At 41.8% G+C, this 23,778-nt stretch overlaps 1 protein-coding gene across 3 annotated transcripts in view; it reads right to left on the bottom strand.

The window, feature by feature from the left end:
• TMEM135 (transmembrane protein 135) overlaps positions 1–23,778 on the bottom strand; it is a 184,830-nt gene that overhangs the window by 98,760 nt on the left and 62,292 nt on the right. For all 3 annotated transcript variants that reach the window (XM_053385541.1, XM_053385540.1, XM_053385542.1), the window contains one exon: positions 16,678–16,743. In XM_053385541.1, coding sequence (XP_053241516.1) covers positions 16,678–16,743 — 66 coding nt within the window. The remainder of the gene's footprint in view (positions 1–16,677; positions 16,744–23,778) is intronic.

Below are 23,778 nucleotides of genomic sequence, written 5' to 3'. Positions count from 1 at the left end.
TTTATTAGAAGTTGGCTGCAGGGCTTACTGCACATAGCAAGTTTTTGGAGAGACCATGGTAGGGACAACCACCTCCTCCACCTTCACCATGGGTAGGCTTCATTGAAAAAGGCCTTCTATCATTTTACTCCAGTTTCTAAAACAAGGAAAGAAAGGAAAAACCTGCATCCCACAAAAACACATGTGGAAAGCAGTGGAAATTGCTGAAGTGCTTTATATTTCAGTCTCATCTCATTAAGTTGCATTGCTTACTTACTCATTGTTTTGTTTTTTCTCAAACTACCTGCTTACACTCACATGAAATTCCTAGTTACTTCCATCCAAAGAGCTATTAACTTGGGAGTTGGAAGGAATAGGGCATGATGATTGCTCTGTTGTTGTTGTTTAGTCGTTTCCGACTCTTCATGACCCCATGGACCAGAGCACACCAGACCCTCCTGTCTTCCACTGCCTCCCGCAGTTTGGTCAAACTCATGTTGGTAGCTTCAAGAATACTGTTCAACCATCTCGTCCTCTGTCGTCCCCTTCTCCTTGTGCCGTCAATCTTTCCCAACACCGGGGTCTTTTCCAGGGAGTCTTCTCTTCTCATGCGGTGGCCAAAATATTGGAGCCTCAGCTTCAGGATCTGTCCTTCCAGTGAGCACTCACGGCTGATTTCCTTAAGTATGGAGAGGTTTGATCTTCTTGCAGTCCATGGGACTCTCAAGAGTTTCCTCCAGCACCATAATTCAAAAGCATCAATTCTTCGGCAATCAGCCTTCTTTATGGTCCAGCTCTCACTTCCATACATCACTACTGGGAAAACCATAGCTTTAACTATACGGACCTTTGCTGGAATGTGATGTCTCTGCTTTTTAAGATGCTGATTGCTCTACCTCCTAGCAAAACCTGAATTTGGAGGTTTGTTGAACCACAGAAAGACACAGAGAGAGAGAGTCAAGCAAGAGGTGGAGAAAGAGCAATGAGGAACTTTAATACTTGCCACACTTCTGCAAGATTCCAAAATCCAGTAGCAGCCCCAGAGCAACTCGTTTTTCAGTAGCTTGAACACACGGAGTCCTCTCAAAAACCAGAAATACTTACATTCTATTTTTGTGTAATGAATGGAAAGACAGATTCACAGCTATAACAGGAGCTTCTATATAGGAGACTAATTAATGCCATATGTCTGTGCAAATTACTAAACCAGATGTGTTCCAGAGAGTAAGAAAATACTTCATATTCCAGTTTTTCAAAAAGCAACAACCACCAAGTGAAAAAAAATGAGTTAGAGAACAAATCATAACAGTAGTTATCAATGATTTCTTCTTAATATATCTTTATATTCTGATTTTTAATATATATTATATTTTATGGGGGGAGGGATTTGAAGGTCTAACAACAGAGAGTTGGGTAGCCAAAAGCCAAATTACCCAACTTCAGCAGTATGCCATCAAATAGGGCCCCAATTCAGCAATGTAGCACGACAGAGGTTGTGCACCTCCTGCCTGGTGGTTTCTCTTATATATCTGCTGTTGTTACGTTCTTTCTCCAAAATGACAGAAGGAGGTTTTAACATCACCGTTTTTAAAACACAATTAGTGGTTTGGCAGATGACTTAGAAAGGCAAAATGGAAACAAAATGTGCACTTCATTGTATCCCAATTTAAAACAAAGAACTACTCTCTGGCAAAGAGAGAGGATGAGTGAGTGTGTGTGTTAGGGGAAACACAGACATGAGAGTCGTATTGTAGTGAGACCACACTGGAAATGTCCTCCCTACATTCAGTTCAATTCCTCTCCAGAGCTAAAACAGTGCTAGATGGAAGGTGAGAAGGTTCTTCAAATTTTAAATAGAAAGCAGTTGTTCATGTCTCAGGTTGGCGATCCTCCCTACATGTTTTCAGACACCTCAACCCAACCCATGAGTTTTAACAAGGAGAAATAGAAGATGGGCATAACCCAGACGATAACAATGAAAACCTTCCCAACAAAAAGCTATTGACTAACAACGAAAAGCCCTGACTAGCAACCAGAAGTTGTATGCCATTTGTAAGCTGGGTTGCCAACTTTAAGGAGCGCCATAGCTCAGTGACAGAGTACATACTGTATTTTATGCTCTATAACAGTGTTCCCCAACCTTGGGCCTCCAGCTGTTTTTGGACTACAATTCCCATCATCCTTGACCACTGGTCTTGCTAGCAAGGGATGATGGGAGTTGTAGTCCAAAAACAGCTGGAGGCCCAAGGTTGGGGAACACTGCTCTATAAGACTCACTTTTTCCCTCCTAAAAAGTAAGGGGGAATGTATGTGCGTCTTATGGAGCGAATGCAGGCTGCGCAGCTATCCCAGAAGCCAGAACAGCAAGAGGGATTGCTGCTTTCACTGCGCAGCGATCCCTCTTGCTGTTCTGGCTTCTGAGATTCAGAATATTTTTTTTCTTGTTTTCCTCCTCCAAAAACTAGCTGCGTCTTGTGGTCTGCTGCGTCTTATAGAGCGAAAAATACGGTGCTTTGAAAGCAAAAGGTCCTCCCAGTTCCACTCCCTGGCATCTCCATGAAGGACTGGGAAAGAATCCAGTCTGAAACTCTAGAAAGTCACTGCCAGTCAGTGTAGGCAAGGCTGAGTTAGGTAAATGACAAAGTAGTCTGGTCTCTGTTTATGGCAGGTTCCTGTGTTCCACAGTGCAACAAGCATGTGCAGATTTCTTGAGGGGGTACCAAATAATGATCTGTGGAACTTTTAAGCATTTGCAGATGTCCAAGCTCGCAGCAAGTTTAAAATGTCCCCACAGCATTCAAATTTATTTGCTTTCAGCTTTAATGTTTGGGGTCACTGCATTTCCCAGCACATCCTACATGTAGATGGGGATACAGGTTTTCAGAGATGCCAGGAAATGCTTTCTGCAGTTGCTCCCCAGGAGAAGAAACAAGGAGTTCCCATTCTCTAAACCCACATGGCCTTGTAATTGTACATCTGCCGGTTGATTTCCCATTATTCCTTTGCTTTATTGGACAGGCAGAATGCCAACCACAGAGGCTGCTCAAGCAAGTTGTGCAAACAGAAGAGAAGAGAAGAGAAGAGAAGAGAAGAGAAGAGAAGAGAAGAGAAGAGAAGATCCATATGTGGTTCAAAGGAAAGCAGAGCAATATCTTTGGCACCAGCTTGGCTGCAGGAGTTGCCAGAAGGAGGCCTTTTCTTCCCCCGAAGAAGAAACCTGCTTTTAGTTTATTGCTTATTTCAATTTTTATAACGTTTTAAATTCTTGTTAATTGTTTTTATCCATAATTTTACTGTTTTATATTTTTTGTAAACTACTTTGAGGCTCATTTTATGAAATAAAGAAAGAAACCTCCTTTAAAGCTTTCTAAGTTGGTGGCCATCGCAAGCTTTGTGGGAGCAAATTCCACATTTTAACTATGTATGTGTGAAGAAGCACTTTCCTTCGTCTGTCCTGAATCTCCAACATTCAGTTTCATTCAGTATCTCTGAATTCATGGAGATGCCAGACAGAGAATTTGGCATACAGAGCATGTGCCCTAAAATGAGCTCCAGACTTTCCACATTGGCACCCCTTTGTTCCAGTTCGTAACTCTGTGAATTCCCCACCTCTTATCCCATTTGTGTGTGTTTCCTGTAAATATGAGCTTCTTCTCATAAAAGGTGGGCTGTTCTATTTCAAGAGAGTCAAGACAGCCCAAAGGTGCTGAAGTTACACTTTTAAAGCATCGGTGTGCTTCACCTGCGGGACTTGACATCTTTCCGCAGGGCCTGCAAGACAGAGCTGTTCCACCAGGCCTTTGGCCAGGGCACAGCCTGACTCCCTCCTTTGGCAATCCTCACAGAACTCTAGCCCAATGGTTGCCATTAATTTGATTGGAATTAATTTTATAATGAAATGATTAGAATGTTTTATCATTTTACTGTTGTTAGCCGCTCTGAGCCCGGCTTTGGCTGGGGAGGGCGGGATATAAATAATTTTTTTTAATTATTATTATTATTCACCTAAAAAAAAAGGTACAGAGAGTCCAGTCCTCCAGTTACTAGAATAACCTGATCCACAGTGCAGCAAAGAGGATGCCCAGTCAAAAGAATTTAAAGAACCTAAAAAATAATTCTATTTCAATAAACATAGTGTAATACTAACTGCAGCATAGTGGATTTGGTCTGTTTCACTGACTTTACTGTTCTACTACTCTTTGTTAAAACATCTCTTTGAACTACTCTGTAATGGAATCCCTCTCTCCTAGGAAAAAAAGACATACTCACACTTTTAGAATTTAATGTCAGTTACAGTCTTAGTGAAATATTGGTAGAAATGATTTGAGGAAACACAGGATTCACTGGGCAAAAATGATAAAATCCTATATATTCCGGAGCTGCATGCATTCTGCTAGGCACAGAAAGAATTGCATGGCGTCCAACCAATTTCAAATAGCTGGCATTGTCATAGGCTCCTATGATGTAATTGGAGGGAAAATTCCACAGTATTAACTTGCACTTAATCTTCATTTTGCCAAGAGTTAACATTCTTCAAGCATACATGTTAACAGGGTTACAGGGTTACAGAATTCTAGAAAAGCATTATTTTCTCACACTCTGACTGAACATTCCAGGAAACTTTACTGTGCTCAGCTTTCCGCAAACATCACATTTGAGACAAACAAGTGTGAGATGTTTCAACTCCCGGGACCATATACTTAAACTCAACTGTTTCTAAAAATCCGGAATTTCTCTAGACCATCAAACTAAACTAGGGTTGCTAATACAAAATGCTCATTTTAACAAGCGTGTGTTTGTATGTACAAAGGGAAAAGAATACATGTAGAATGGAAGTTTGTTATCTTCTCCACAAATTAACATGATAGCAGCAAAGCATTCAGACAACAAGGAGGGAAACCAGAGATGACTGAACAATCCGTGAGAACGGAACTTTTGAACCCACTATAATAATGACATCTTTGTGATACGAAGGAGAGGGGTGAGGAGATCAGATGTCTAGGATCACATCACTATTTTGCTCCGTAATATGCCTGTGACTGGGGCCTGGCATGCCCTCAAGCTGAAACTATACATGAAAAAAAGGGAAAACATGCCGAAAACAATATTAATTAAATCAGAATCAGCTTTAAGAGTAACTTTCACTGCTTTTTCAGTCTATAAACTGCAGGAAGCAGTTTGTGAACTGAAGATCTCTTTCATGCACTATACATCTTATCAAACAGACAGATCATTATGCTGCTAAGTCAAGAGTTAAAAATAAAAAAAGCACAATTATTCAGCAGTTTCAAGAATTCCTTTCTTAAAGAAGAAATGCCTTGTTTAAAAAGGTGCGTTTCAGAATTACCCTTGTTTGGACTGTGTTTTTAAAATTATTCCTTTCTAGCAGCCTCTCATGCCTGGCACTGCCTGGGAATTCTACACCACCACACCCGCAAAAAAAAAGGGTATTTTTAAAAAAGTGGTGGTTAAAATCAGCACATTTTTGAAAGGTTAGTCCACAATCTTGATTCAAAACAGTGTCCAATTGTATCAAATAGACAAAAAACTGCTCCTTGATCTCAGGAACCATCGTGCAAACTTTGGTTACAATATTTTAAAAGGTGTCCAAATGCAAACCAAACAGGCTAACAACTTTACAAAATGTATAGTAGATAAATCCTGGTATTAAAATATTTTTTCAGATAATAAAATAAAAAGTTCTTTACTACATTTGTATGCAACCAATCAGTCCAGGGAGCTCAGACAAGTGTTTGTCCTCAAAGCAACCTTTTGAAGTAGGCTAAGTTGAAATATTGTGATTTCCTTGAGGTCACCCATTGAGTTTCATATGATTGTGTTCTGTGTGACACATGTGTTGCACTTTTGAGGGGTGCAGTTGGCAATTTCCACGAAGTCTTACCTAATTAAATGTTTTCCATGGGGTAGCAATGATAAGACTTTTGCAGAGAAAACCAGTGGAGCCTTAAAAGCTAATAAACTGGCATAAGCATTTGGGGATTCAAGTCCAGTTTGCCATACTGTAAGCATTAAGTGAAATCCTGGTTTGTAGATATACAAATGAGAAACTTTTAAGGTGGGCGTTGAACAGTAATGGTTACTGTAAGTGATAATAAGAACTTAAATAAATAGACTTTTTAAAGCTTTTAATAACACTTTTAACCTTTTACAGTAGCAGCCCGGTGATGATTGTATTACTAAGATGACTGCATTGACACCTACAGTCAGACAGAGAACCATTATATAATAATATAATAATTATTTATTATTTATACGCCGCCCATCTGGCTGGGTTTCCCCAGCCACTCTGGGTGGCTTCCAACAGAATATTCACAAGAAACACAGGTGTCCTGGCATGGGTAAGGTTTGATTTTCTAAAAAACAAACACACATTGTCTCAATTTAGCACACAAGTAGTGGCATTAATTAGGGATGCAGGTGGCGCTGTGGGTTAAACCATAGAGCCTAGGATTTGCCGACCAGAAGGTCGGCAGTTTGAATCCCCGCGACAGGGTGAGCTCACATCGGTCCCTGCTCCTGCCAACCTAGCAGTTTGAAAGCACGTCAAAGTGCAAGTAGATAAATAGGTACTGCTCCAGCAGGAAGGTAAACGGCGTTTCCGTGCGCTGCTCTGGTTCGCCAGAAGCAGCTTAGTCATGCTGGCCACATGACCTGGAAGCTGTACTCCAGCTCCCTCGGCCAATAAAGCGAGATGAACGCTGTAACCCCAGAGTCGGCCACGACTGGACCTAATGGTCAGGGGTCCCTTTACCTTTACCGGCATTAATTAAGACAAAGGGTATTTTACCATTCTACAGATGTGATGTATCTGGTTTACCAATGCCAGAATAGCTACAGTTTCTATTATTGATCCTTGTAAATTATTCCCAACCCCACTACTAGTAATATCTCAGCAATTATCCTCCCTACCATAAAAGGTGAAAGCTGTATGTCTGCAATGTTTGCATCTCATGACCATGCAACTTCCACAGTACAAGTTTCTCCTTTATAGACTTGCCGACTTGGATTTCATTACATGCATCTGACTTGAGTGGGCTTGAGAGCACGGAAGCTTATGCCGTAATAAACTGGTTAGACTTGGAAAGGGCCAGTTTAATGTCTTTAAACCCATCCTCCTCATGCACACTTCAAAATGAACTGGCATGATTAGAAATAGGGAATTAGGAAACTGGTGATTCTGATTAAATTGTGATGGTTAAGGTCTTGTCTCCAATTGCAATGTTTTAAATAGAATTTCAGCTATGAACTGGTTTCATTCTTTGCTCTCTTCCATAAACACACATACAGTGGTACCTCTACTTATGTTGACCTCCGGTTACGAATCCTTCGGGATACGTACGAAGCAAACCCGGAAGAATTTTTCCGGTTTTCGCCATGCACACATGCACAGAAGCGCTCTACCGCCCTGTGCGCATGTGCAGACGCGGTCCCTCTGGTTGTGGAAACCTTGGGATCTGACCAGAGCTCCAGAATGGATCACATCCGCAACCAGAGGTACCACTGTATGACCCTTCCTTCACTCCTTTCACAAGCACACCACTAGAGCTATTCTCCTCCCTCTCCCCATACACATAAATGCATCACTCCTTTTGCAGTCACATACCCTAATTTTCAAGAAGATCAAACCTCTCCATTCTGAAGGAAATCAGCCCTGAGTGCTCACTGGAAGGACAGATCTTGAAGCTGAGGCTCCAATACTTTGGCCACCTCATGAGAAGAGAAGACTCCCTGGAAAAGACCCTGATGTTGGGAAAGATGGAGGGCACAAGGAGAAGGGGACGACAGAGGACGAGATGGTTGGACGGTGTTCTCGAAGCTACCAGCATGAGTCTGACCAAACTGCGGGAGGCAGTGAAAGACAGGAGTGCCTGGCGTGATCTGGTCCATGGGGTCACGAAGAGTCGGACACGACTAAACGACTGAACAACAACAAACCCTAATTTTCATGCTTATGTGCACACTATTATTATTTCCACCCCTTCATTTGCCACTCAGCTGTCATATTCATACCTCTCTCATGACATTTGCTAACATATCTGCGGTCCCAATGTAGTGATTTGCCCTGGCACTTTTAAATTTAGTGAACCATCCCCATCCCTCCTCCAGAGTAGTGGAGCTAGGGGCTATGCAGCACCCATCCAACCATGGTGCTAGGCAGCATCCTAAATCTATGACCTCTCCCTATTTTAATGCTAAATGTCTCTCTTGGGGCCCCTTCAAGTAGAATTAATAGATCCTGACTTGGACAGGAGTTCAGAGAAATTAGGAACTTCTGAAGCTGCTGACACAGACCCTTTACATTCTCATTATTTTTGATGAGCGGAACTTGCTGGGCATGGCAACTTAATTCGAGGAAGCCAAACGTGACACGATTGCGGAGCTTATTCCAAATATGTCTCTGCGGAAGAGCATGTTCCATCACAAAAGGCCTTTTCCTGCAACATCCCAAATCTTGCCGAGTGTCCAACCAGCTATTTCAACCAGTGGAAGTAGATCATCTGCTTGACCACGCAGATGCTATCAGTTCCAGAATAGTCTATAGATATAAGACCTCTTATCGCTTGTTACATTCAGGGGAGAAAGCTCAGAACAGGCCAAGTCCAATACAGTGGTACCTCGGGTTAAGTACTTAATTTGTTCCGGAGGTCCGTACTTAACCTGAAACTGTTCTTAACCTGAAGCACCACTTTAGCTAATGGGGCCTCCTGCTGCTGCCGCGCTGCCGGAGCACAATTTCTGTTCTCATCCTGAAGCAAAGTTCTTAACCTGAAGCACTATTTCTGGGTTAGCGGAGTCTGTAACCTGAAGTGTATGTAACCCGAGGTACCACTGTACATCCCTGCCCTCACCACAAAATAGCAACTGGAACAGGCTGCGCCTACATTTATTTGGATGATTCCCTTCCTGAAGACCAGATCCAGCCCCAGAAAGAAGTTCAAATAAACACACCACAGCCCAATTCACTTACTTCTGCTGGGAGGGAAGAGGCTTGCGAGACCTAGAGACTCACACAAGGTGAAATGTTCTCCATCTGTAATTATGAAAAGCTGGGAACTAGATGAGCTAATCCTATCAGAAACCATTTTACAGCCCCCCCCAACTCCACACCATCAAGTACCTGCTCTAGGGACTTGGCAGAAGCTCATTCACAACACTTGCCAGGCAGCTGCCGAGATATTGCTTCAACCCTGGCCATATCCCAGTTGTTTGGCTGCCCAAGAAACATGATCTGTGCAGAAATCTCAAAGCTATTTGTGTGTTCATTAGAATATAGATGGGCAGTAAGAGAGCCTTGAAATTCAGCTTTCAGTAGGAACCTGGATGCGAGCCAGATCCGTCTCAATCTATTGCTGAAAACAGGAGCATTTTGAGATGCATTTTTCACCCCTGCAGGCTAGCAGAGAAAGGTGTGTAAGACGGTCGTAGAAACCAAGTTGGCAGCTTGCCCTAAGAGAAAAGAGAGATGCTGGGAAGAATCTAAAGACCGGCTTCACAATGTTTAGGGAAAACACACTGCTCCTTAGCTCAGCAACCATATATCATTTGCCATCCGCAGCCTGACTGTACTCTTCTGCTGGCATATGGATATTATTTTATACCTCCAGCTTCCCAGTGCCCTTTTGCAGCCAATAAATGGGAAATTTGCTGACATGGTCCTTACTGTTTAACCCCTGAGACAAAAACACCCATTCATTATTTTTTTTTTTATTATTATTATTATTATTATTATTATTGATTGAATTTATGTACTACCCTTCATCTGAGGATCACAGAGCGGTTTACAATATAAAAACACAAAAATACATACCCTCATAACAAACAAATATACTCCGCACACACACAGTATTTATGCCAAATACGTTCACATTCTTGCAAGTTTGATTTGAGAATTACAGCACAAAATTGCCCAGGATGTCTTTAAAACAAAACAAAACCCAACAACCTCAAGACTTTGAGTAAAAGCCTTTGGAAATCAGGGGAGCAAAGGGTTGGATTCGTAAATAAGACGAGTGTTGCTTAGCAGCAGGCAAACAGTGTAATTTCCTCCAAGAACTTCCTCGAGATTCATACCATTTTGGGAAACATGGGAGAGGATCACAGTTGCCTTTGTCCAGCAAATCTTTATTCCCAAAGTGCTATTTTCAGAATTATATCCAGCTTTTCTATATCTGATATAATATGGCAGAAGGCAGGTGACACTATGAAATAAGCCTCCTTAATTTTTTTATATAAAATTTTTATTAAGATTTTTACATTACAAAATAGAAAAAGAAAAAATACAAAATACAAAATAAAAATAGTTAAAAACAATCAATCTTTTCATCACATTATTTTTCATTTACTTGTTTCTCGGACCTCCTCATACGTCCCTTTTTTGTATTCCAGTTCAATTTATTAGCTCAGCAGTTTCTTTCCCTCTTTATTCTACCCAGATCTTTAATTTTAAATTATTATAACCTTGAATTTACACTTATAAAAAACCATTTTTTCATATTCTTTTGTACCATTTCAGCTAGAAACCATTTCAATCCAACACCATTCTAACATTCTAACATTCTAACATTCATTAATTTTACAATGTCTCTGTAAATAGTCTTTAAATTTTTTCCAGTCTTCTCCCTGGTCTCGGATACTGCCAGTCATTTCCGCCAATTCCATGTAGTCCATCACCTTCATCTGCCATTCTTCCAGAGTGGGTAAATCTTGAGTCTTCCAATACTTTGCAATAAGTATTCTTGCTGCTGTTGTAGCGTACATAAAGAAAGTTCTATCCTTCTTTAACACCGATTGGTCAACTATCCCCAGGAGAAAGGCCTCTGGTTTCTTCAAGAAGGTATATTTAAATACCTTTTTCAATTCATTATATATCGTCTCCCAGCAAGCCTTAATCCTTGGGCACGTCCACCAAAGGTGAAAGAATGTACCTTCAGTTTCTTTACATTTCCAACATTTATTATCGGGCAAATGGTAGATTTTTGCTAGCTTGACTGGGGTCATGTACCACCTGTATATCATTTTCATAATATTCTCTCTTAAGGCATTACATGCCGTAAACTTCATACATGTGGTCCATAACTGTTCCCAGTCAGCAAACATAATATTGTGTCCAATATCTTGTGCCCATTTAATCATAACAGATTTCACCGTTTCGTCCTGAGTATTCCATTTCAACAGCAAGTTATACATCCTTGACAAAGTCTTAGTTTTGGGTTCTAACAGTTCTGTTTCTAATTTTGATTTTTCCACCTGGAAGCCAATTTTCTTGTCCAAATTGTATGCCTCCATTATCTGATAATAATGAAGCCAGTCTCGCACTTTGTTCTTTAGTTTCTCAAAACTCTGCAGTTTTAGTCTATCTCCATCTTGTTCCAAAATTTCCCAATATTTCGGCCATTTAACCTCCATATTGAGCTTTTTCTGAGCTTTCGCTTCCATCGGTGACAGCCACCTTGGGGTCTTATTTTCCAATAAATCCTTATATCTTATCCAAACGTTAAACAATGCTTTTCTAACAATATGGTTTTTAAATCCTTTATGCGCTTTAACCTTATCATACCACAAATATGCATGCCATCCAAATACATTGTTAAAACCTTCCAAATCCAAAATGTCTGTGTTTTCGAGAAGTAGCCATTCTTTCAACCAGCAAAAAGCTGCTGATTCATAATAAAGTTTAAAGTCTGGCAGGGCAAATCCACCTCTTTCCTTTGCATCTGTTAATATTTTAAATTTTATTCTAGGCTTCTTGCCCTGCCAGACAAATCTTGAAATATCTCTCTGCCACTTCTTGAAACAGTCCACCTTGTCCACAATTTGCAATGCCTGAAACAAAAACAACATTCTAGGCAATAAATTCATTTTTATAGCAGCGATACAGCACAGCAATGAAAGCTTCAAATTTGACCATATTTCTAAATCTTTTTTCACTTCAACCCAGCATTTTTCAGAGTTGTCTGTAAATAAATTCCCATTTTTTGCTGTCATGTTGATCCCCAAGTATTTGACTTTCTTAACCACTGTTAAACCTGTCATATTCTGAAACCTCTCTCTCTCTATTGGTGTTAATTTTTTCTCTAAAACCTTGGTTTTTGACTTATTCAGTTTAAACCCTGCAACCTGACCAAATTCTTGAATCAGTTCTAAGACCCTTTTCGTACTAGATTCTGGCTCCTGTAACGTCAATACTAAATCATCTGCTAATGCTCTCAATTTGTACTGTTTGGCTCCGACCTGTATACCTTTAACCAACTGGTCCCTTCTGATCATATTCAGCAAAACCTCCAGGACCGATATAAAAAGCAATGGGGAGATTGGGCAACCTTGTCTTGTCCCTTTTTCTATCTTAAATTCTTCCGTCACCACATTATTTACAATTAATTTAGCCTTTTGCTCTGAATATATTGCACTTATACCATTTTCAAAACCTTGGCCTACCCCCATACCCTGTAAATTCTTTTTCATAAAAGTCCAAGAAATGTTGTCAAACGCTTTCTCCGCATCCACGAATATTAAAACTGCCTTAGTGTTTATATTCACTTGTAGTTTCTCTAAAATATTAATTATGTTTCTCACATTGTCAGATAAATGTCTTCCTGGGAGAAAGCCTGCTTGGTCTTTATGTATCTCTTCCACTAACACTCTTTTTAGTCTTTTAGCCAAAATATCTGCAAAAATTTTGTAATCCACATTAAGCAGTGATATGGGACGGTAGTTCTTGAGCTGCGTCTTTTCAGTCTCTATTTTCGGTACAAGTGTGATATATGCTTCTTTCCACAACTCTGGTGCCCTTTTCCCCTCCATTATTTCATTACAGACCTCTTTCAAAGGTTGTACTAACCATTCCTTTAAAGATTTGTAGTATCTAGAAGTCAGCCCATCCGGTCCTGGAGATTTACCCAATTGCATATTCTGAATGGCACCTTCTATCTCTTGTTCAGTTATTTTATAGCTCAACATTGATTTATTTTCTTGAGAGATTTTTTGTAATCCATTTTTTTCAAAAATCGATCTACCTTGGTTTCTCTCTGTGGCCCTTGTGTATATAGTTGTTTGAAGTACCTCTGGAAGCAATTTCTGATCTCAGCTGGGTTCTGTATGTTCCTTCCTTCCACTTCTAAGTTAGTGATTGTATTTAGTTTTTGTATTTTTTTCATTTGCCAAGCCAACAGTTTCCCACATTTATTAGCCGACTCAAATGTCTTTTGTCTCATTTGTTTAATTTTCCATTCAATCTCTTGATTCATCATTTTCATCAATTGTACTTGATATAACTTTATTTCTCTCAGAATCTCCTGCGACTTGGGTTTTGCTCTCAGTTTTTTTTCACCTTCCTTTATTTTCTCCAAAATTTTATCCTTCTTCTCATTCTGGATTCTCTTTTTTAGTGCATTCCGTTGTATCAAGAACCCTCTCATAACAGCCTTGCTAGCGTCCCAGATTACTCTTTTTTCCACATTGGTGTTCATATTTATCTCAAAGTAGTCTCTCAAGGTTTTTTGGGCCTTCGAAATAAGCCTCCTTAATGACAAGCATCTCAGTTAATTTATTTGGGGCCTGAGAGGCTTCAAGAGGCAGGAACTTAAAAGACAGATGTCTTGCATCTTTCATGGTCCCTTGGTGATGGTCCTCAAAACACAAATGACAACTATTGTTAAAGGCAGAAAAAGAGGGTATAGAGAAAGACAGGCATGGCTAGAAATAAAATCGCAGCTCAATGCTCTTTAAATTCCCAGTGCTCTAAAGTTATGTTCAGGACTGACAAAACCTTTACAAAATAGTCAGACATCAACATAATGGCTAAGAGCGAGAGGAGAAATGGGTGACCTCTGAACCACTAAACATTCTCCAAAAAGCGAGTCTTGATAGAAATACTTCAGCAACAAGGAGAGAAATGTGCTCAATCCTGAAGGCAATTATATTCTTGAATTTCATTACCTCCCCTGATACTATTAGACTTCTTGGAGATCAGTCAACTTCATGACCATAACCAGTCCTGAGGTAATTTTTCACAACCCTGTGGCTGTTGTTGAACAGGAAAACCAGTCCAAGAATTATCTGTCTCACTTGGATGAATGACACTTGGCAGCAACGGGTTCCAAATCTCATGCCAAAACCTTGTCAATAATTCTGTAATCCATATGTAAACAGCAAATAACACAGCTTTCAGCACAAAAACCTGGTTTCTTATGTGGAAAGGTTGACAAAAGTAAACTATATTCATAGCCAGAAAGGCTACGGAGATGACTCTCCTGGCATGCAGAAAAGCTGTAAGCAGGAAATAAGGGGGAAGATTTCCCTCAAATATTCAGCATTATAAACTGCAAATCCATCTGGACCTGGAAACAAGCCAACAATGAAGAGTCCTTAGTGACTTCTCTTGTTTGAATAGTGGGGTTTTTTATTTAAAAAAAGCTGTTTGCTTCAGTGCAATGTGAGGGTCTGTTATTAATTCAGAACTAGTCTTGCTTTTCTCTGCCTATCCCCAGCAGCAGCTTACCACATTGACAGAAATTATCTTAAATATGTTTTTAAATAATGCATTATTTTAATATATACTAGGTGATGTGTACTGGTTAAAACCACCAAGGATCTGACCACAGGCTTTTCTGTCTATACTCATCCAATCTGTATCATTTCCTCAGCATCGCAACAATTTAGCTTTTGGGGATTTCACCACCAGATTAGCACTTCTGAACTGAGCAAGTAAACTTGGAACGTCCAAGTATTAATCTCTCCAATTCTGGCTTTAACTGCATTTTCAGTAAGAGCACGCAAACACTCAGCATCTGCATTTTTCTTTTTACTTTTTATTTCTGAAATGTTTATGCCACTTAACATAATAATAAAAACTCTACACAGTTTACATTAACAGATCAAAGATGTTATAATATCCTAAAAATGAATTTAAAATAAAATGCAACTATACATCGCAAACAAAACAAATTAATTATCTTCATAGCCACAAATCTGAAGGTTTGGTCCTTTTACAGAACTCGGTTATATATACTTTCCACTTTCAAAGTACAGGATAACCCTTGCAAGTACAGCATCAAGCTCCTTCTAGAAAGATACACAGGCTGAAAAAACCTATGAAGATATTCTTGCAATCCTTTAGTTGCAAGTTTGATTTATTAACCTGGAGATCATAGCATCACCCTTTAAACAACTGTTCATTCACCTAAAGGCAATCACAAGCCCTCTATATGCTTGTGTGACTATGTTCATATTGGTATTCCTTATAAAGGCCAAAATATATGGCGTTTCATGGTGTACTCTTCCCCATTAACTTATACACTATATCTTGTGAAATCTGTTCCATCTAAAATACATACACACTTCAATAAGCAGCAAGCCAACTCACACATATATTCCAGGTTTGCAATATGTCAATTGACAAAGAGTTTTTGAAGAACTCCCTGGACAACAGACTGCAGGATGGTTCATTGGTAAAGCCTTTAACTGACCCTTTTTACCAAAGGTGCAAATTCTGGGTACAGTGAGTCATCTTTAATTGGTGATTATATCCCCTGTTGTGGTTAAAGCTTGGTGGGCATTGGCTTTGAATTGTTATATGGTAGCCTGGTGGGCATGTGCATTTGTACTCAGAAAAAAACTGAGTTGAACCCTTCTTTTCAAAGTCTTAATTTCTGCTCTCGCTGTAGAACCCTGCTAGTTGCTGTATTGTGACTGATGTTCTAGTTATTTCAAATTCTAAGATTTTATATTGTGTTGTGATGCAACACGCCCAAAGATCAATAAAACTGATGAAGTGCAGGATATAAATTGAACAAATAAATAAATACAATATTAAGGAACAAATCTTGCTGAAACTGAACATAACACATGTTCATCAAAATTGCTTATAACCTCTCCATTACTCTAGATTGCATTCTCTTAGGTCCATTGCAGATGGAATACTGGTCAAGAGACCAGGAGCACCTCCCTCCTCCCACTTGAATTCCCCTACCTTTTTACTATGTCAGGGTTCCCCACGATTACTATGGCACAGCTGCAACTTTGGATTATGGTCACCACGAAGCAGGGATGACCAAAACCTGGTAACAGCTTCAAACCCTGTTTTCAAATTGCAGTTACAATTTTCAAGAAAAAGTTCTGCCTTCTTAATTATGCATGAAAGCTTTTACTTTACGTCTTTGGTAACAATCACCACTAAGTTCAACAATGAAACAGGGTCATGTCACAAAAATTGCCCATTATACAAGTGGGATCTGGGAGGGAGGTGAAGTTGAAATTGGAGGGTCCCTATTCACTGTTCCAGGCATCCACATCTTATTTCAATATACTCCATTTCCTTTCCCCCTTTCCCATCTCCTGCATCGCTCTCAACATCCTATGGCAACTGAGCATGCTCAGTCCTCACCGGACCGGGGAGTGTGCCTCATTAGATTTCTTTTCTTCTAAAGATTTATTGTAGTTCTCCTTAGCCTGTCACCTACCCTCCTTCCTGTGTATGATGGAGGGGTCCTGCTCTTTTGACAACATAAGAATTGCATCTCCCCCGCCCTGAACAGAAAATAATGATGATCTACATACAGAATTATCAATTTCTAAATCATCATCATCATCTTTCAACAACTCTAAGTATTTTTTGCCCAAGATGGCACCAAGTTCAGTTCTAAGACTATAAACAGCAGGAGAAAACAAACATAGTCTTACCTCTCCGTGTCTTAAAGGAGTAATTGTTCCTCTTGACACCCCCATGCGAAATAGAGTTTCGGTGGCCTGCGTACAAAAAAGTAAAGTTATTTCAAAAAGCAGTCAAATCTGGAATCCTTTTTTTCAAATATCCGCAAAAATAAAACCATACTTACATGGCAATCCTACACACACTAGCTTAAGAGGTACCGTATTTTTCGTTCTATAGGGCGCACCGGCCCATAGGACGCACCTCGTTTTTTGGGGGGGGGGGAAATGAATAAAAAAAAATTATTTCCCCCCCCAGCCGCGGCTGCCGCCCCAAGCCTTGCGCACACCTGCCCGAAGCACGGGGCGCCCTCCGGAGGGCTCCGCATGCTTCGGGGTGCAGGCTGCCGCCCCAAGCCTCGCGCGCCCGTCGGGACCTCCCGCCGGGCGCGCAAGGCTTGCAGACACTCGCCCGAAGCACGGAGAGCCCTCGGGGGGCTCCCCGTGCTTCGGGTGACAGGCTGCCGCCCCAAGCCTCACGCGCCCGTCGGGACCTCCTGCCGGGCGCGCAAGGCTTGCAGCCTGTCGCCCCAAGCAGGGAGAGCCCTCCGGAGGCCTCCCCGTGCTTCGGGCGACAGGCTGCCGCCCCAAGCCTCGCGCGCCCGTCGGGACCTCCCGCCGGGCGCGCAAGGCTTGCAGCCTGTCGCCCCAAGCAGGGAGAGCCCTCCGGAGGCCTCCCCGTGCTTCGGGCGACAGGCTGCCGCCCCAAGCCTCGCGCGCCCGTCGGGACCTCCCGCCGGGCGCGCAAGGCTTGCAGACACTCGCCCGAAGCACGGAGAGCCCTCGGGGGGCTCCCCGTGCTTCGGGTGACAGGCTGCCGCCCCAAGCCTCGCGCGCCCGTCGGGACCTCCCGCCGGGCGCGCAAGGCTTGCAGACACTCGCCCGAAGCACGGAGAGCCCTCGGGGGGCTCCCCGTGCTTCGGGTGACAGGCTGCCGCCCCAAGCCTCGCGCGCCCGTCGGGACCTCCCGCCGGGCGCGCGAGGCTTGCAGCCTGTCGCCCCAAGCAGGGAGAGCCCTCCGGAGGCCTCCCCGTGCTTCGGGTGACAGGCTGCCGCCCCAAGCCTCCGCGTCCGTCGGGACCTCCCGCCGGGCGCGCAAGGCTTGCAGACACCCGCCCGAAGAACGGAGAGCCCTCGGGGGGCTCCCCGGGCTTCGGGTGACAGGCTGCCGCCCCAAGCCTCGCGCGCCCGTCGGGACCTCCCGCCGGGCGCGCAAGGCTTGCAGCCTGTCGCCCCAAGCACGGAGAGCCCTCCGGAGGCCTCCCCGTGCTTCGGGCGACAGGCTGCCGCCCCAAGCCTCGCGCGCCCGTCGGGACCTCCCGCCGGGCGCGCAAGGCTTGCAGATAGCTTCCTAAAGCCTGGAGAGCGAGAGGGGTCGGTGTGCACCGATGCCTCTCGCTCTCCAGGCTTCAGCGAAAGCCTGCATTCGCAGCATAGGACGCACACACATTTCCCCTTCATTTTTGGAGGGGAAAAAGTGCGTCCTATGGTGCGAAAAATACGGTAAGTTCCACTAAGGTCAATGGGACTTACTTCCAAGTCAACACAGAGAGGACTACAGTTACTAAATAATTTCTGTAAAACCTACATTGTATTCTTTCCAGGTGAAAGTGCTAAACAAAGGAAATTTTTACACAAAGAGATTGACACTTTGCATGCTGGTAGGAAAACAAACATGAACATACACACCCACACCCAATAAACAGCATTTTAAAAATGTTACTTTATTACAGAAAAATAATAACAGATATATCTCATGAAATGAAGAGATCTGTCTACTGTGCGCAACAGCTTTTAGAGAAAACTAATTATAAAGAAAACATAAGCCTTTTCAACAATGGTCACCCACAAAATAATGCAGGCACTGAATAATCCTCTTTTCTGACCACCAGTAGCATCGTGCAGTGATTAAAAAGATAAAACAAAGAAAGAGAAAAATAGTTGAACAAATTGTTTGCCCTTTTTATCAGTGTTTCTGACTGAATGAACTAAATGGTTGGCGTTAGAAAGACTCATCCCATTACAAGAGGAATGCCCTTTCATTCACTGTAAGGCGAGGAACATGACACAGATAGCTTTTTAAATGCACAACATACATGGTGAATTGCTGTCCTAAAATCGCATAGTGAGGTGAGCATGAATGCATAATACTTTTAACTGTTCCTTCCACTTTCCACTGGTTTATAAGCATTTTTATTTCCTCATACTTTTAACTTTTTGTTTCCAGTGAATGCCCCCGCCTACTCGCAAACTTTTATTTATTAGCTCATTTACACCCACATAAGTCCATACCAGCTCCAGTACCTACTTCTGTTTCTCCCTCTTGAAGATTAAAGGGGTGAGAACCTCATGCAACCTTTTGTGTTCTTCAGAATTGATTCCTTTCATCCATTCTTTCCACCAACATTTTAAGGATGTTTCACCCAAATAGAACATTCTGTCAAGACTGCTAAGCTCCCTTTGTTTCCATTGAAAACCAGTGGTGTGTGTGACTTTCCTTCTTCTCCCACTGGCAAGAGATCTCTTTTAATACACTTGTACTCACACAGCTAAAATAAATTGTCAAAGCTCCTAAAAGAAAAAGAGAGATTCACATCATTTGTGAATCTAGGGCCACAAATTCCTTGATAGGATCACCCCTCACATGCATTGAGTGCAGCTAAGGAGATTAGAACTAGACTTCCTACTTAAACTGGAGGGAAAGGCCTAACATGCACAAAAGCTTCAAGAACAGGAGCAGCAGCAGCAGCTGACTATTTAAGGGGTTACGTAATTAGCCAATACAAAGAGCAAGACTGGGAAGTATAAGAAGATGTTATGTTAACATAAAACCCCTGTGGCTGTAGCAAAAATGTTAAGTGAGTTAATAAAGTCCACCCTTATAAAATTCACTTTATGAAAAATTATTTTAATTTTTTAAAAAAATATTTTAAAACCTCATAACATAAAGAGGGAAATTGAAAATTTTGAATTTTGGGTGGAATTTGGGTGGAATTACCTGAATTAACACAGAAATTTAAATGCTTTGGAAATTTCATACACAACCTCAACATGCTCTTCTCAAAGTGTCTTTCAGATTTTAACAGCGCACTACTGCTGCACAGAATTAGAGCTGCAATGCACTTAACCTCTGCTCCCATGAAAGAATCCAACAGTTTTAATATTCTACATCAGAATATTGACTTGACCACCATACTTCCATGTTCCGATGACCTCCAGATTGTATTATTGCAATGTGCTCTACATGGGGATGCCCTTGGAAGATAACTCAGAAACTTCCATTGGTCAAAAATGTAGCAGTCAGATAGCTGACTGGGCATCTAGATCACATGTTAAAGTGAATGTATTTGCCATATAACCCATGTTTTAAAATAGCTGCATTATTTGTCAGTTCACTTCTGGGCCCAGTCCAAAGTGCTCATGTGCTTGAATAGAATCTCATGAAAAAGAGCCCTGAACTCTGAAAAAACTACCATAGTAGGTGAGCGTATGCTGTTAGTAAGCACTCCAAAAATCCAGCTTTTGCCATGGTAGCCTGCACCTGAGAAGGGAAGCTCTGGTTTTGACCTAGAGAAGCAAGAGAAGAGCCTCCATTACTGTAACTGAGGCAGTGCATGTTCAAGCAAAGCTGAGTTACGCCGCCTCTCCTCTTAAATGCACCGATTGCTTTCTCCTTCACTGTAAATCTCTGCCATCCCCCTGTAAAGGAAACTAAAGCATCAGACTCCTTGAAGTGTTATGCCAAGATATGATCACCTAAAATGTCACTCCTTTGGCTTCTCCTATCCTCCTTCTAACCAAGTTTGTTTCAATAGCTCCAGGCTTTTGCCACAAGAGCCAAAAAGACATGTTGATCCCTTTTCCCCTGGGAAAGCAGAATAAGGATGATTTTTTAAAAGACCTTTCTCAGACATTGAGAACAAATACTCCCTGGCTGGCACCATTTCAATACTTTTAACACCTGATCATTGCCAGCAAGACAGTATTTAAGAGGCTTTGTCTTTTCTCCTTACCAACAAAGGTATAAAAGAGCTATCAGCTCCCTGCACAGGGCCTTTCTTATGTACTTTCCCCCACCCCACCCTCCTTCTCCTTCCATTATCTTTCTCTTTCTGTTGCTAAAGAGGTACCTCAAACCACAACACATCTACCAGAAGAACAAGGGCATGTATTAAATCTGCCTTCTCTCTTCCCTCGAAAGCTTCTATCCCTGCCCCCCACCCTGCCTTTCCATTTTCAGCTTGCATTATTTCCCTGATTATGCTCTTTTCTTCTTCCTGGGTTGTCTCCCCACAAAATCCCACTCTCCTTTGCTCATTACACACAGTGCAAAAGCAGAGCTTTAATACTCTGCCATTGACCCCAAAGTCTCCCACTTGCATTCTTTTTAGTGTTGCCTAAAAATGTGCTCAGAGCTAAACCTGCCTTCATCCTCTGACCACTTTTCCTTACAACTCCATCCTTTTCCCTATCCCTCACTCAGCAAACGTTCTCCCCACTTCTCCTGTTTGGTTTTATTGCATCCTAGTTTTTCAATATGTTTTAGAATATAATTTGACTTGTTTTATTCATTTTATACTTCTTAACCCTTGGGGTACCAAATTATAGGTTGCATCCAGGTTTCAATGTCAAACGTTCCAAACAGGGCGGGAGACAAATCAGAGTTGCATGCGAGAACTGCTGTCTTGCATGTAAACTGCACACTTCACAATGGTGAGCCTCTTCTTCTCAAAGACTCTCCTTCAACTCTAATCTGGCAGCAACCATTACAACAGGCTGTAGGAGAGGGAGAGATGGGAAGCAGGGCCTATACCGTCAAGTCTGCTGAAAAACCAGCTACATTGGGTTCCTCCAGTCCCTGAAATGTTTACATAACAACTGGTTGTTTTAAGTATTACAGTCATACCTCATGTTACGTTTGCTTCATGTTACATCCTTTCAGGTTACGTCCCGCGGTGACCCGGAAGTACCAGAAAGTGGTAATTCCGGGTTTTGCCGCTCGCGGATGTGCACAAGCGCTAAATCGCACTTCGCACATAACCACCAAATCACACCACGCACCTGCGCAGATACGGCGCTTCAGGTTGCACTGTTTTCATGTTGCGAACGGGCCTCCGGAATGGATCCCGTTCGCAACCAGAGGTACCACTGTATTTGAAAACTGGTGCCTGAGTTTGCCCCCCCCCCCGCTTCTCTCTCCCCATCCCTTTTTTTCTTTTATGTCACATATTTTAGACTGTAAACCAACAGGCAGGGATGGCCTTGCTTTAAGTGGTTTTATGCAAGCGGCTCTTCAAACCTTTTGGCTGAATAGCAAGTTAAAAATACTTCAAATATCCTATTTACTGGAATCTAATGCTCACCTTTTTTGGCCAAATTACACTGCAAAAATTAAGGTGCACATTAGATTCGATGGCACATTTACATTTGCCAGCAAATACTTTTTTTGGTTTCAAGGTTCTGAAAACTGAGGTGCGCATTAGAGTCGACGGCGCATTAGACTCAAGTAAATACGGTAAATAAAGGCATGGCATCTCAAGCTGTTATCTCAGCCAGGAAAAAAGAGCAAGAAGCCAAAGGGGTTCACAATTAGAACTTAAATAAATCCCTTCCCAGCCTCCTGACCAAGGTCATTAGGAAGGAGAAAACGTTAGCTCCATATTAAGACACACACCAACAGCTAATGAAGAGCCGCTTTAGCAGGAGCTCCCAATAAATTTATGTTCTGCCACTAATCTGGTGCCAGTCTGGGCAAGTGTGAACCCCTCCTCCTAGATGACTATGGATTTGCAAGCCAGGAGGGGATGCAATCCCAGTTGGCGGATTACCCTCCTGTTGAAAAAGGAAAGAATAGTTCTTCACATTTCAAGTACTGCCTGTCATATACCGTTTCATGTACACAGTAGCATTCCTACGCCAATTAAAGTAACTGCTCGATTATCAAATACAACAGCAAATCCACATAAGATGAATTCTATTAAAAGTCCTTTCTATGCAAAATTGAAATGGCCTGGTGTATCAACAGACTCCTAGGTAACCTGCACCCACAAGTATTAGGTCAACACTGGATAATCCAGAGCTTTCCAAACTGTGTGTCAGCTGCAGTGTGTAGGTGTGTTGCAAGAACGCTCCCCATGCTCTTCAAGGGGCTGGAAAGCGGTTAGTTTATCCTACAGTTTGCTAGTAAAACTGAACTGCCATGTCACAAAATGATGCATGTCTAAAAAGTGTGTCACCAACATGAAAAGCTTGGAAAGCTCTGGGATAATCCATCCGCCCTTCAGATAAGTAAGGGCAAATGTACAGAAATACATTTAGGCAATGAAATGCTGTGCCACTGCAGACCTTTAAAGGGGTCCTGAAAACTTGCTTGTTTTCTATTGGGTTCTGTTAAACAGCATTGTAATCAGGTTGCTGATTAAATAAAGTTTAGTTAGTTATTTATCAGATCTTAGTGTTTTCAGTGGTCTAGATGTATTTTAGTATTGATGCTGATTCTTATCAGTTCTTTGTTTTTAGTGTTACGTATCTATTGGGGTTTTTTCTAAGCTTACTGAATAAGAGGAACAACCACCAGTAACAACAGATGTGGACAAATACAATTTGTAGAGTTTCTCCAGATTTAGAATTGTGAAATAGCTTCCACATGGAAGCTCACGCAAATTTTGGGAAACGCCAGCCCACCCCTTCCCAAGCACTGAAAAGGCATTGTGGTATCTAATCAATGGCCAACTCAATGGGAGACTGACTGGGAACATACCCAAATAGTGTATGAAGGATATGATAAATGAAACTACACTTGGCACATAATGGGGCACACAAACACTTTAAGATTGCTATATATAGCCAAGATGACTCCACAGCCAGAAGCGGATTCTGATTAAGAATCCTAAAGGAATTTGATCTTTGCAAATTCCACTATGAACTATCCGATCCCACACCTCCCAAAGAAATACAAGAAAGTTACAAATTCAGAAGGAAATGTGCTTAAAATCCATAGCTAAATGCAATTTTTGTACTGGTTTCTGTCATGAGTCCCAAGTGTCCTTGAGGGGCTGGTCTTTTCAGGACAAG

The sequence above is a fragment of the Podarcis raffonei genome, chromosome 4, assembly GCF_027172205.1.
Source record: "Podarcis raffonei isolate rPodRaf1 chromosome 4, rPodRaf1.pri, whole genome shotgun sequence".
NCBI lineage: Eukaryota > Metazoa > Chordata > Lepidosauria > Squamata > Lacertidae > Podarcis > Podarcis raffonei.
Note: the sequence above shows the minus strand (reverse complement) of the source record. Positions and strands in the feature narration are given on the sequence as shown.